The sequence below is a fragment of the Mirounga leonina genome, unplaced genomic scaffold (genome assembly GCF_011800145.1).
Source record: "Mirounga leonina isolate KUSES-001 unplaced genomic scaffold, KU_Mleo_1.0 Mir_165, whole genome shotgun sequence".
Classification (NCBI taxonomy): domain Eukaryota; kingdom Metazoa; phylum Chordata; class Mammalia; order Carnivora; family Phocidae; genus Mirounga; species Mirounga leonina.
The window spans coordinates 19751938-19767342 of NW_023270415.1; the positions used below are offsets into that span (position 1 = coordinate 19751938).

Consider the following 15405-nt stretch of genomic DNA (forward strand, 5'->3'; position numbering starts at 1 on the left):
TTATCTTATGTAGTAAGTTTAACTTTAGGAAGATTCATTTACTCTGGACATTGGGGAACCAATCTTACCAAGTCTGCAATAACCTCATCTCCCCAATAAGCACTGGTTAAGATAATTGGGTAGAACCCGACTTTGATCTTTGCTTATGGATTGTGTGTCTGACAGCTTTTTTATTCTACATACTGTTTTGTTGGTTTGACATTTACTTCTAAAACCAAATCTCTTATGCCTGTTATGTCAATAGCCAACTCCTTGCCTAATTCCCATGGGAATCTGACTGACAGGACTCCAAATGCATTCCTGACCTCTTCACTTTTCTTATCCTCTTCATGCTTTATGAGATCCCCCAAAAGGATTTTGGTCTTCTTTGGCTGTATTCTCATATCGGTACCTTCTTGAGACCATGTCTCAAAGCCACACTAAAATGGGTAGGGAATAGGGTATCCTCTGAAAGAATGTAGAGCTCTCTGCTGGCAGTTATCCATATAGAAGATATCTGCATTATATAGGAAACTAGGATACAAACTTTTGGCATATAAAAGAGAACTCTTGCATTTTCCTGGCCTCACTTTCTTGGGTTTAGATTCTAAGTAGCATGGGTATATAGGCATGAACTCTGGTTTGTAGGTACAAAGATGGCACCCATCATGTAAAGGCAGACCATATGAAATCTGTGAGCCCAGTGAAGCTCATATGAGCCCGTGTTTATAAATTATATTATCTGGAGAGATAGTAGTATGTTAAACTCTGCACTTTTAATCATCACATATTTAGTATCTCATACTTTCCATGGGTCAGAAGTCTGTACCTACCACAACTAGATCCCCTGTCTAATCTCATAAGGGTGAAAATCAAGGTATCAGCTGGGTTGCATTCTCATCTGGAGGCTGGAATAAGAAAGAACCTGTTTCCAAACTCATTCAGGTTGTTAGCAGCATTAATTTCCTTGCAGCTGTATGACTGAGGTTCCTGTTTTCATGCTGGATTTTAGCCCAGGGTTGCTGTCAACTCCTAGATGCAATCCACAGTTCCTCGCCACATGGCTCTTTCACATCATGACAGCTTACTTCTTTAAAATCAGCAAGGGAATTTCTGTCATTCAAGTCTACTTAGCATATATAAAATAACATAATCATAACATTGACATCCCATCACCTTTACCATATTCTGTTAGTTTGAAGCAAGTCAAAGGTCCTATCTACTACACTTAAGGGGAGGGGAATTATATAAGACATAATGTCAGGGGCAGAGATCATGGGGATCATCTTAGAATTCTGAGTAGCACAAGTACTGATGACTGGGGCGCCTGGGTGGCTCAGTTGGTTAAGCGACTGCCTTCGGCTCAGGTCATGATCCTGGAGTCCCAGGATCGAGTCCCGCATCGGGCTCCCTGCTCAGCAGGGAGTCTGCTTCTCCCTCTGACCCTCCCCCGTCTCATGCTCTCTCTCTCTATCTCATTCTCTCTCTCAAATAAATTAATAAAATCTTTAAAAAAAACAAGTACTGATGACTTACTGCTTGGAGAGGGTGAAGGAGGGGAGGAGATTATTATCACTTCCAATTTACTGACTTGGGTAATGGCATAAATGCTTATTTAACAAAGCAAGATGGGAACAGAGGACCATGATAAGTCCACTTCTATTGATGACTGAGTTTTTGTGAGGCATCATAGTAAATAATTCCAGCAGGCAGTTAGATGTGAGTCTAAAACTCTGGGGATGGGTCAAGGTAGGAGTCACAGAGTAGCATTTAGGATCATATATAATCGTTAAAGTTATGAGAGTGAAAGAATGGAAGAAGTTGTCAAATTTGCCAGTAGAGTGGGAGATGGACTGGGGCAAAGCAAGTGTGAGATTATATCTGATGCCTGAAATTTTGTCTTTTTATTAAGAAGTGAGGTTGTTTGCTGAGAACAAGAGGATTGGGAATTGAAGAGGGGAGATTGTAGTGATGCCAATTGTGAAAAGTCACCAAGGAAAAGGAGAAAATAGTTGGCAAAAGGAAAAAAAAAAGACTGTGAGGCAATTCTGAGTCCTCTCTGAAGTTGAAGATATGAATGACTCCTAGAAACCATCAGACAGTTGTGATTTTCTCCAACAGTGCCCAGAAGCAGTGGGAAGGGAGCAGAACCAACTGTTTGAGGGAATGAGTGAGAATTGTGGTTGTGGCATGGCAAGGGTAGAGGGCCGAAGAACAGTTTTGCAAAACAGTCGAGGACATTTGTGAAGAATTTATTCAAGTATCAAAGCACATGGTCTGGTATGAGAGGGTAGTGAGCAAGGATAGGAAAATAATTAGACAAAAAAGCAAATCAGAGAGCTGAAGATGAAGACTTTTAGAAGGCTGGTGCAGGGGTAGGTGCAGTGAAAATATGAGAGAGATTAGAAGGAAGGAAATTATGATATTTGAGATCAAGACTTTGGAGGTGGAGTGAGTCCAGATGATGAGAAGGTCCTGTTGGTAGCCTTAGTTGTGGGGTGATCTTAATTATAAGGGAAGTGAAGCTTTTCAGAGTTAGGGAGGACAAGGAAGAATGAGACTTAATGCATGATTAGTCTGACCATTAAAAAGATGAAACCGGAGTTGCATTCAAGTTGTTGAAAAGTCAAGGGAGACTGTGCCAGTATCTTGAGTTGGGCTGTGGAGTAATAAGGAGGAGTGATGGCAACAGTGAGGAGCAGTGAATAGTGTAGACAGGCAGCATTTATCACCAGAGAGGAGGGACTTCCAGCTTAACGGTGTTGGGCCTGGAAAACCCAGCCTGTGGCCGGTACCATGTAGGGGAATGAACCCTCTGTCCCAGGAAGCTGCAGAGGAGGGAGCACTCTTGTGGAAAGCGTGAGGTTTCTTAAAACATGAAAGAGGGGTCTTGAGGATAGAAGAGTGTTTGTTTACCTGGAATGTATGTCCCAGAAGGTGAAGGGGCAAAATTTTAGAGAGAAAGAGTATGACAGGAAGGAGAAGGAAAAGCATAGGATAATTCCTGGATATGAATATAAGTGATGAAGTTATAATTTGGGTGATAGTAAATGATGCCAGTTTACACCTTGACTGCAATTTTGAATTGTTTCTTCTGGTGCATGTTCTAATTAGCTAGAAATTATCTCAGTATTCAAAGTGTTTTGGTATAATATCTTTTGAAAATATCTTAAGTTGTCCTCTTATTGCCATCAAATGTATCTAGCAACTCAGGACACAACATCATCTAAAAGTCTGTCATTTAATATTACTGTGCAGAAACCTGAAGCCTTCCTTATTTTTATGTCTTTTTAGATATTTAATTATTTTTCTTAAATACTTAACGGGATTTTTTTTTTCTTTCTGATATTGATGAGTTTTACTGGGACTGTATCTCGATGATTATCTTTTTTCTTTAAATTTTTTTTCCTATATTCAGTGAATCTTTTCAATCAGCAAATCCAGGTCTTCAGCCTAAAACTGTTTTCCTCTTGTATACTTAGTTATTGCTTCTATTATATTTGTTTTCAATTTCTTCTTTGGGAAAATCAGCTATGTGTAAATTGACTTTGCCTTGCTGTTCTTCATTCCTCTCATTTCATTTCACATTATATTTGCCTTTCTTTATTGACTAACTTCTGGGGAGATTTGTCAAGTGTGCTCTCTGTGTCACTGATTCAATTTTCTGCAGTATCAGTTTTCTCTCTCTGGCTTTGAAAACAAATTTAAATGTTGGTATTGCATTTTGGTTTATTGTCAATATTTCCTTATCTTCTTTATTCATTTCTGTCTGCAGTTACATTTTATTGTAGGTTAGTTGGTTAACTTATCTCCTCTCACATTTCTGTTTGTTTCATAGAATCCATTTTCTTTATTTTTATTAAGAAGGCAATTAGCCGCGTTCTAAAATTTAAAGGTTTTTCAGAGTAAATCATCTCTAAAACTATGAATTTTCTTTGTATCTTGAATGCTGTGTTGCTTTTCATATTGAAATTTTTTTAGAACGATATTTTTTCCATTTATTCAAATTTAAACGAGGCGTATTCTATCTAGTTTTACGTTTGTCAGTTAATATTATAGGTGGACTCTTTGTCCCCTCAACATATAGCTCAGGACAATTTGGATCCCTTTCAAAAATTTTAGAGAGACAGAAGAAATCATGACTGCTACTAAAATTCCATTATCAGTTGAATCCTATGGGTCTCTCCTATGTTCATGAGTAATTTTGTCTCATCTTGTTTTCAACCAACTAAATAAGAACAGTATCATTGCTAGATTATTTAAATTAATGTGGATTTTTCTCCTTAACTATAGTGGAAAAGTTAAAAAGCCACAAAATCCAGTATGCTATTCCTCCCTTGTTCTTTTTAGTCTTTTTCTTTGCATCATGAAATGCTCTGTTTTATGATCAGGATTCTTTGTTCCTTTAGCCATGTTGCATTAGAAGATATTATGGTCCTAGGATGGATGTGGAAAGACAGATTCTCATAGAAGAACAGAAACAGATGACTTTGATATAGGGGCAAATATCATGGATGCCTAGAAATCTTCCAATCCTTTTCTGATTTGCCTATCTTTTGTCTTATTCCTATCTGTGGAAATATGTCCTGCATTCTGGCAGACCACAGACCGATATTTCTATTCCTAGAGTTTTAGAATATTTATGCCTCTTTTGGTATTGAATGGCATGTTGGAGGTAGTAAAATTAGGTAACAGCTAGTTTTGCACAACCTTCAAATATAAATTTGAGGAATCCATATAATGTTTCATGATGTCTATTTGGTATTTACAAGTGGGTGGCTAGAGAAAGATTGATGAGTCATTCATAAAGGTAGAATGATTCAACAACTTATAAATTTAAACAGGAAGGCAGAAGGAAACTAAACTCTAAGGAATGTCACATAGATGAAGGGGGAAGATGAGACAGAGAAGGAAGAGTCAAATAGGTGATATGGAGATGAGGAGAATGTAGGGCCCTGAGGATAAGAGAAGAAAATATTCCACAAAATTAGGCCTGTCTAAAAATATGAAATGCTTGGCAAAGATGCCGAGAGGGGTGAACTCTTGGAAAGATCATTTAATTTGGGAATTAGTATGACTTTGACCACATTTGAAGGGGAGCTATAATTTTCAACAAAGTTGGTTGAATTACCCTTTTTTTTTAAAAGATTTTATTTATTTATTTGAGAGAGAGAATGAGAGAGAGAGAGCACATGAGAGGGGGGAGGATCAGAGGGAGAAGCAGACTCCCCGCTGACTCCCCGCTGAGCAGGGAGCCCGATGCGGGACTCGATCCTGGAACTCCACGACCATAACCTGAGCCGAAGGCAGTCGCTTAACCAACTGAGCCGCCCAGGCACCCTGAATTACCCTTTCTTGAATAGAGAAGTGGAAAAAATGAATGATGCTAAGGAAAGAATGTAGATGACTGTCAATGGTTTAATGTGTCTTAGTGAATAATGGTTAAGGTAAAATCAGATGAGTAAAATTTACGTAAGTCTTTAGTTGTTTTTATTTATTTTTATTTTTATTTTAAAGATTTATCTATTTACCTTAGAGAAATTGAGAGAGAGAGAGTGGGGGGAGGGACAGAGGCAGAGAATCTTCAAGCAGACTCCCCACTGAGCGCAGAGCCCAGCACTGGCCCAGTCCCACCACCCATGAGATCATGACCTGAGCTGAAATCAAGAGTCGGTTCCCTGATGGACTGAGCCACCCAGGAGCCCCAGTTGTTTTCGTTTACATTAGAATACAGTGCTTTATTCCATAGTACCCATTTAAAGAATGTTATTTTAAGTAATGGTTAAGCCATGCCTTAAAGAGTCTTTCCAGAAGCCTTTCACAGTTTAAAATGATCTTAATCATATTAATATACAAATTGAATCATATCAAATCCAAAACTAAAATTTACATGGGAAATTAAGCAAGAAATACTTTTGAATATTTGCATTATTTTTGATGTGAGGTGACCTATAGCTTTTGCCAGGCATATCTAATGACTTCATGGATTTAGTTTTTGGTCAATCTTGAAATCACTTATTGTTGAGTTTATATATATATTGTTTGTTTGTCTTAACAGAACATAAAGGAACAAGAAGGGATTTCAGAAATTATGATAAGCCTTGGCAATTAAATGCAAAGAAGCCTAAAAAGTCAAAAAGTGACCTTGCTGTGTCTAACATTTCTCCACCATCACCAGAATCCAAATCATGTAAGGAATTTTGTTATTCAAATGTTACTTAATGTATGTAAGTATGTGTTACTAACAAAATGAAGAAAAGGTAAGAATTGGAGTCAAACTTTTTATCTGATATTTCTGGCTATTAATCCTAATGAATGTTGTGTTCATTTCAGCAGTAACATTGAGCTTTATTTATAAATATCTACTCACTCATATTCTCAAGCATGTTTAATTGATTTAGACCTTCTGGAGTATATTCTTTTAAGAACATAAGCTGACTGGAGCAGGTTCCTTGTCTGTCACGTTCAGTTGCAGCCTTTTATCACATTCAAAGCAAAACTAGCCCTACATTTAATAAAGTACATAAAAGCAAATTAAATCTTTTAGAGGGGAAGCAAAGGAGATTTATATTAAAAATTTTTTTTTTTTGGGGCGCCTGGGTGGCTCAGTTGGTTAAAATTTTTTTTTTTTTAAAGATTTTATTTATTTATTTGACAGAGAGAGACCTAGCGAGAGAGGGAACACAAGCAGGGGGAGGGGGAGAGGGAGAAGCAGGCTTCACCGCAGTGCAGGGAGCCCGATGTGGGGCTCGATCCCAGGACCCTGGGATCACGACCTGAGCCGGAGGCAGACGCTTAACGACTGAGCCACCCAGGCGCCCTATATTAAAAAAATTTAACAAAATTTAAATTCTTAATCCTTCTCTCTTCTTTTAGCCCCCTCAAATTCTACTTCCTCAGAAATAGTTTATAATTTTCACATCCTTTGAAATAGTTTGCATCTTTTTACATCCTTTTCTTTGTACAAGCTAACATATAAAATATGTGTGAGTTGATCTGCTTTATAAAATGGCTTTAGACTATACACATTCTTGAGCAATTTGTTTTTATTATTTTAGAATGTGCTGTGGATATATCTCCATGCTAAACTTAGATCTAAGTTACACTACTTTATAAATACATACTGTAGCATGCTGTGAATATGCCATAATTTATTTATTCTCCTGTGGAAGAACAGTTGGATTGATTACAGAGTTTTGCCTCCATAAACTATTAACTGAAATAAATGAATGTGTTCTCATTTCTTTATGATAATTTACCAGACATAAGATTGTGGGGTCAGAGAATCAGCATATTTTTATTATAGTAAATATTTCCAATTACTTTTTTAAAAGGTGACAGAAAAAAATATTTCAGTAGTCTGAGCTCGCCTTTGCTATAGCATTACCATATAAATATTTAAAAATTATTTTATTTTAATCAAAACAAAAAAATATGGTTTGAAAACTAAAGTAGTATTATAGGCTTCTAATGTGGAGCCACTTTTAACTCTTTTAGATGTTCCTTTTGGTACACAAGTTTACATATCCAAACATACAAGTTATTTACATAGTTCCCTTTTACTTTTTAAATTTGAGGCATCATCTCTTGACCTCCTTCTAAGACATTGTGGTTTCATACCTCAGGCCCATTTCGTCCTCACAGTACATTCATGCAAGTATTTCAAATGTTGAATATATATCCCACAATGTTGTTATGACTGCATTAATTAGCCATAATTTCAGTAGAGCCATAGATGTCCAACTATTAATTTGTTTCTAGAACTAATAATTGTCTTGTTTTTCTATTTGCTTTGTTTTCTGTGTACCCCTCACTGTTTCACTAAACCTTGCCTTAAAGTATTCAACACTCAATATGATCAAATACATCAAGTAATTCTAACTTTGATCTTATTTTATTTTATATTTTATTTCATTAAAAAAAAATTAGAGACCTCTCTTCTGTAGCCCTTTGTCTTCTTGCTCTAATCTTGGCTTCTTGGTTTCTAGCCTTTTCTCAACTGTCTTCTGAGACCATCCTTCACTGCGATCCTGAGGATTTTCTTTTCCTCCTTCTTGTGGAGGACCGTCTGTCTCCTGAATCCCAAGTCTTTCCGCTTTTAGGTTTATTTATTCATTTTGGTGGAGTATCTCCACTACAAGCTTTCTGAACAAGAATGATTGCAAGATAAATATTTGAATCCTTATAAGTAACTTGATTGATTCCTTAGTTGGGTATAAAATTCTAAGTTAAAACTAATTTTCAGTTGGAATTTTGAAGGAATTTCTCCTGTGTCTTCTGGGGCAAGTATGGCTATTAAAAAGTCTGACAAGAACTTGATTGCTGTTTCTGTCCCTGAAAGCTTTTAGGATCTTTTCTTTTTTACCACTGTTGTAAAATTTTGTGATAATATGGTTTGCATTGTTCTGGACATTTAATGGATCCTTCCAATCTGAGAAATGGGTTTTTTATATCTTTATTACTTTGACATTTGTCCTCCTTGATTGATTGATGCTTGAGTGTTGAAATGTTATGAAATATCCACCTTTTGGGGCATCTGTCTTTCCTCAGTGACTAGATTTCAGTATTCTCTACTTTGCTAGATGCAGTTACCACTCCTCAATTTATACTGCATCTTTAAAAAAAAAAAAAAGATTTGCTATTTCTTGCCTAATAATGTCTTCTCTTCTTGTTCTACTAATTATTTGACCCCAAAAATATTTAATATAATTTTAGAAGGAATTTGGGGGAAGTGAAGGTAGATGCTTCTTCTGTCTTCTGTTTTATCAGAAGATATCAAAATGTCTTAAAAATATATACTAATTGCTGATGAAGAAATTAGTAATTTTTAAGCTGCTAGAAGATGATATAAAATATAATTTGCTTGTATGTTTTCCCCTAAGTTATAGAAATCATTAATTGTAAATCAGTGCCTGAATTTTCTTTTTTCTATAAACAGTCACACTTCCCTTTACTAGTGCAGTTAAAACATTTCTTAAAGCCCAGCTTCATAACTTCCCTCTGTTTGCTCATAAGAAAACTATTTCCAAAACAAACATTTTTATTCTGTACATTGATCTTGATACAATCTTTCACATAATGATGAATAGTAAATTTTTATCATTATGTAGCATGCTTATGAAGTAATCATTTTTTTTAAAACATAGTGCCAAGGTCAGTAGATCATCCTAAGTGGAACTGGCGAATTAAACCAGAAAGCCGTGATTTTGATGAATTGAACCACATCCTTCAAGAGAGCAAGAAGCTGGGAAAAGCCCTTGAGAATCTCTCTCGAAGTAAGTTCATTTACTTGATTATAATTGAAATTCCTAACCAATATTAAAGTACAAACATTTATTACTATTGCCAGTAACCCATTTCCAACATCCTCATTATAATTACGTGAGAGGTTGTAAGAGTGTGTATGAGATTGGAAATGAGGATTGATCTTGCCTTTTCCACACGTTCCTGGGAAGACAGGTATAGAGAGTAGGAGGAACTGTAGACACCACCCCTGCCCCACCCTGTCCCTTGCCCTTGCTATTTGACTCCAGTCTCTCTACAAGGTCTCTGTCACCCCGGTCAGCTGCACACATATAATGGTATCTTACTCATTCTTCTCTTTTGAACCTGATTGTTTTGTGTCATCCTAAATAGTAAACACACCTATTGCCTCCATGAGTTTTTGATGTCTCTAAACTTTTTTAAAAAATTCTTTATTTAAATTCAATTTAGTTATATTTCGTGTATTATTATTAGTTTCAGTGGTAGAGTTCAGTGATTCATCAGTTGCATTTAACACCCAGTGCTCATTACATCAAGCGCCCTCCTTAATGCCCATCTCCCAGTTACCCCATCCCCCCCCACCTCCCCTCCAACAAACCTGTTTGTTTCTTTTTTTAAAAAAAGATTTATTTATTTATTTATTTGACAGAAAGAGAGAGAGCATGAGCAGAGGGGAGGGGCAGAGGCAGAGGGAGAAGCAGACTCCCTGTTGAGCAGGGAGCCCGATGTGGGACTCGATCCCAGGACCCTGGGATCATGACCTGAGCCAAAGGCAGACACTTAACTGACTGAGCCACCCAGGCGCTCCTCAGCTTGTTTCTTACAGTTAAGAGTCTCTTGTGGTTTTCCCCCCTCTCTGTTTTTATCTTATTTTATTTTTCTTTCCCTTCCCCATGTTCATCTGTTTTGTTTCTTAAATTCCACATATGAGTGAAGTCATAAGGTATTTTTCTTTCTCTGACTGACTTATCTCACTTAGCATAATACCCTCTAGTTCCATCTGTGTCGTTACAAATGGCAAGATTTCATTCTTTTTTATGGCTGAGTAATATTCCAGTGTGTGTGTGTGTACACCACACCTTGTTTATCCATTCATCTGTCAGTGGACATCTGGGCTCTTTCCACACTTTGGCTGTTGTGGACATTGCTGCTATAAACATCGGGGTGCATGTGCCCCTTGGAATCACTATTTTTGTATCCTTTGGATAAATATCTAATAGTACAATTGCTGGGTCATAGAGTAGTTCTATTTTCAACTTTTTAAGAAATCTCCATACTGTTTTCCAGAGCGGCTGCCCCAGTTTGCATTCCCACCAACAGTGTAGGAGGGTTCCCCTTTCTCTGCATCCTCGCCAACATCTATCATTTCCTGACTTGTTAATTTTAGCCATTCTGACTGCTGTGAGGTGGTATCTCATTGTGGTTTTGATTTGGATTTCCCTGATGCCATTGACGTCTCTAAACTTCTAAGGGTAGCAACTGGGGCAGAATTCTTCTTAAAATCCTTTCAGAACCTAGCAACATACTTTTTTGTAAAAACAATGATTCTGTAATCCAAAGCCAAGGTTATAGGTTTTGCTCTGCAACTTATTAATAACCTCAAGTAAATCATTAAACTTCCAATGAACCTTGGTCCTCTCATCTCCAGAGAAGGAAGATGTGATTCTGTCTCCTTTTTCTGGTAGGTGTGAAAGTTTAAAATGATATATTTCAAGTAAAAACTTTTAAATATTACTGTCATGAGAGTAGACAAATATTTGATAAATGCATTCTATATATGTGTATATATATATATATACACCTTGTGGTTTTAGTAGTGAGTTCAGAGTATTCTTATCTTTCTCTGGTTCTGAAATAACTCTCAATTTTAAAATTAGATACCTTTAGGAGCACATTAATGCCATGACCTCACTAAAATTTTCTTTTGCTGTCATGAAATATTAAAAATTCTTAAATAGAAAATAGGATACTAGCACGTTCTAGTGGATTATATTTTAGGATATATATGTTTCTTTAGATAGCACAGTTTTACTAGTTTCGTGATGTATCAAAGTTAAAATTGCCTGGGGGGGATGAACAAATTGGGTGAAGGGGAGTGGGAAATATAGGCTTCCAGTTATGGAATGAATAAGTCATGGGACTAAAAGGCACAGCATAGGGAGCTGAAAAAAAAATAAAATTGCCCCTTTGTATATTTTGGGAGAAATAATGTAGATATCATATGTATATATAATATATGTGTATTTGCATATTGTATTATACTGTAATTATATATATTTATACTTACATTTTATTATATTATAATTTTATATATAGAAAGAGATTGAGTCTTTTCATACCTCTTAATGCATAACTCATTAGAACTTTTGTATGGTGAACCTATGTCACAAGTTAATTTGCCTTATGATAGGATCATATAATTTTTCAATTAAGTTTTAATTTTAATTCCAGTATAGTTAACATATAGTATTATATTAGTTTCAGGTGTACAATATAGTGATTCAGCAGTTTTATATATTACTCAGTGCTCATCATGATACGTGTACTTTTTAATCCCCATCACCTATTTTACCCATCTCCCTTCCCACCTCCCTTGTGGTAACCATAGCTTGTTCTCTATAATAGTCTGTTTCTTGGTTTGCCTCTCTCTTTTTTCCCTTTGTTCATTTGTTTCTTAAATTCTACATATGAATTAAATCATTTGGTATTTGTCTTGTCTGACTCACTCATTTCACTTAGCCTTATACTCTTTAATTCCATCCATGTTGTTGTAAATGGCAAGATTTCATTCTTTTTTATGGCTGAATAATATTCCATTGTATATATATGCCACATCTTCTTTATCCATTCATTTACCAGTGGATACTTGGGCTACTTCTATAGTTTGGCTGTGGCAAATAATGCTGCAATAAACATAGGGATGTATGTATCTTTTTGAATTTGTGTTTTCATATTCTTTGGGTAAATACTCAGTAGTGGGATTGCTGGATCATATTGCAATTCTATTTTTAATTTTTTGAAGAACCTCCATATTGTTTTCCACAGTGGCTGAACCAGTTTGCATTCCCACCAACAGTGCACAAGGGTTCCTTTTTCTGCACACCCTCGCTGACATTTGTTGTTTCTTGTGTTTTTGATGTTAGCCATTCTGACAGGCATGAGGTGATATTTCATTGTAGTTTTGACTTGCACTTCCCTGATGATGAATGATGTTGAGCACCTTTCCATGTGTCTGTTTGGCCATCTGGATGTCGTTTTTGGAGAAATACCTGTTCCTGTCTTCTGCCCATTTTTAATTGAATTATTTGTTTTTAGGGGACTGAGTTTTATAAGTTCTTTATAGATTTGATTACTAACCTTTTGTCAGATAAGTCATTTGCGAATACCTTCTCCCATTCTGTAGTTTGCCTTTTAGTTTTCTTGATTGTTTCCTTTGCTGTGCAGAAGCTTTTAATTTTAATGTAGTCCCAATAGTTTATTTTTACTTTGGCTTCCCTTGCCTCAGGGGACCTATCTAGAAAAAAGTTGCTACAGCTCATGTCACAGAAGTTACTGCCTGTGCTCTCTTCTAGGATTTTTATGGTTTCAGGTTTCATATTTAGGTCTTAATCCATTTTGAGTTTATTTTTGTGTATGGTGTAAGAAAGTGGTCCACTTTGATTCTTCTGCATGTAGCTGTCAAGTTTTCCCAGCACCATTTGTTGAAGAGACTGTCTTTTTCCTGGTGCATAGGATCTTATAATTTTGCCATTAGTAAACATCTTCTGGTTGGGATTCAAGAAGGCCCTACTTTTGGCTAGATTTACTTTTGGAAGAAATAATGATAAAGTGAGTGCAGCTTATTACTATATTATGTTCGTGAAATAAGTCTTACCCTATTAAATGTCAAAGGTTTATATTAATATGTATAAATCTTACCCCTTTGGGAAGAGCCTATGGCTCCTTATAGCCTCTCAATTTATCTAAAAGCATGAGTTAAAAGAAAGATGATTGAAGAATATGCCCAATTATTACACAGATCTTCAAATAGAGTATTAGTCAATTTTCGTTCTTTAACATATGATAATTGCTTTACAGAGACTTGTTATATCATTGTTAGCTGGTAAGAAAACATTTGGCCTGTACCTAAAACTTTTTAATAAAGGAGTTTGATTGCCTTTCACTTATGTATTTGCCAAGATGTGTAGCAGAAATGTCAAGGTTCAAGTGATGGTCTGTCCCAAGAAAACCTAGGTGTGACCTTATAGGTGGGACCTAGCAACTGATCCTATGATCAGAAGTTAGTTAGGGGCTGTAACATGGGGCTCATTTAATTCCTGAAGGAAGTCTGGAGAAACAAAAATGGCCAGAGGGCAATCCTTGGTTGGGAGAGTAGAAGAGATGCAAATATGGGACATTATTCTTGGGACAAAGTCAAGGTCAAGGAGGCTATCAGATGAGTCAGTAGCTTGACCAGAAATAAGGTGTAACATTCAGTTCTATGTATATGATGGAGAGTTGCTTTTGACTGCCCTTGATGGTTTTGAGGGGGCTCAATTTTTTTGTGGCAGTAGTGGTGGGGTTTATGTGGGAATAAGGGAGCAGGTCTTCACATAGGGAGGGATTGCTTTTTTTCCCTTTAAGTTTTTTTGAGTCTCGGAACAAAATGCTGCTTTCTTGGAATGACTTGAGTTTCTGTGATTTTTGCTATCTGAGGTTTAATACTAACTTTTTGTCTTAGGCCCAATATGTGACTAACTACCAAGTTATCAGTTTCCCTGAGATGGCCAGGGTAAATTAGTAGAAATGCAGCTTTACCATTTACTGATGTTTATTTAGCAGTCTAGCTGCCCACTGTTTAACTATGTAATCACAAACTCAGTTCTATTGTCCTGAAGCAGGATGTCATTAGTTCTTAATTGATCTTATAATAGCTTCAAATTGGTAACTCTTTCTCTAATCTGACCTTTATCTCTAATCTCTATTATGCATTGTTTTATTTACTAGCAAGACATTGGAAATGGACTTTTCCTTCAAGGTGTGGTCAAAGGGATTATTCAGTGTCTTGTTATTGTGGACCTCTCTTTCCAGGGCCATAGCTGTTGATAGGAAAGTTTCAAAGTTTTTAGTGATTTCTTAATTTTCATACTTTATGATAGAATTCTCTCTGGCAAGGTTGGACTTTGCTTTATCTTAGTTGTGCTGTCCAAAAGATGGTGACATATTTTGGAAGCATTTTGTTATGTACCTGAGATTGACAGCAAAAAATCATTTATATCCTTCAAAATGATAGAATTATCTCAGTTCTTCAGCTGTCAGCTTATCCAGACTTAAATTCTCTCTCTCCCTCTCTCTTTCTCAACAGGATTCAGATAATAACAGGAAAGACTAGATATTCTCTCCAATTTGCATACGGGATTTTTGTTTTAGTAACAACTGTACCATGCTTCTTTTTCCTGGATTTTTGCAAACCTTTCAGTGTGATGTTTTATCTTAAAGTCAGTCAGGAGCTGACACTCTCATGCTATGATTCTCTTAAAAGGTAGATGTGCTAGAAAAACTTGCAGTGGCTAGTAATGCGGTATAGTCATGATGTGGTAGGCATAGTGGATTTTTGGTGCCTGGATCCCTCCCTTTGCAGCATTTCCGAACGTTCTTCAAACATGACTTTCTCATTCCAGGAGCCTGGATTCATGCCCTTTCCTTCAAGTGTCAGGTTGAATTTATTTAATAGCTTTTTCAAGAAACCACAATCTAAAAGGGACAGATTTGTTAAGAGGTCTTGATATTTCTCTTCTACCTACATTTTCTATGCCTACTCTCTACCTGGATCAAAGACATGTTCTAAAACCTAGCAAAGTATCTCCAGGGATTTGTGCTTCAGTAGAAGTATGAGATAGCACTATTAGTAATTATTGCTTTGGAATGGTCTAGTGTCCATCAAAATAAATAATATTTCTCCCTAGAATGCTTTGTGAGAATAAGGACATATGAATATATAATTCATAATTTTAGGAAACTTTTCAGGAGAATGAAAGAAAGAGTAGTACACTTGTATTAGACATTTATTATGTTATTCTGAATCCTTCTCTGTTGGATAACATCTCATTTAACTATACTCACATACACTCATGTACATGTGTCTGAGGTTGTAATTAAACTGTAAATTCAGTCATTGTTAGG

The 15405-nt window shown here is 36.2% G+C and overlaps 1 protein-coding gene across 1 annotated transcript in view; it reads left to right on the forward strand.

The window, feature by feature from the left end:
• CUNH8orf34 (chromosome unknown C8orf34 homolog) overlaps positions 1–15405 on the forward strand; it is a 370508-nt gene that overhangs the window by 87857 nt on the left and 267246 nt on the right. The window contains exons 3-4 of the mRNA XM_035011295.1: positions 6038–6169; positions 9126–9254. Coding sequence (XP_034867186.1) covers positions 6038–6169; positions 9126–9254 — 261 coding nt within the window. The remainder of the gene's footprint in view (positions 1–6037; positions 6170–9125; positions 9255–15405) is intronic.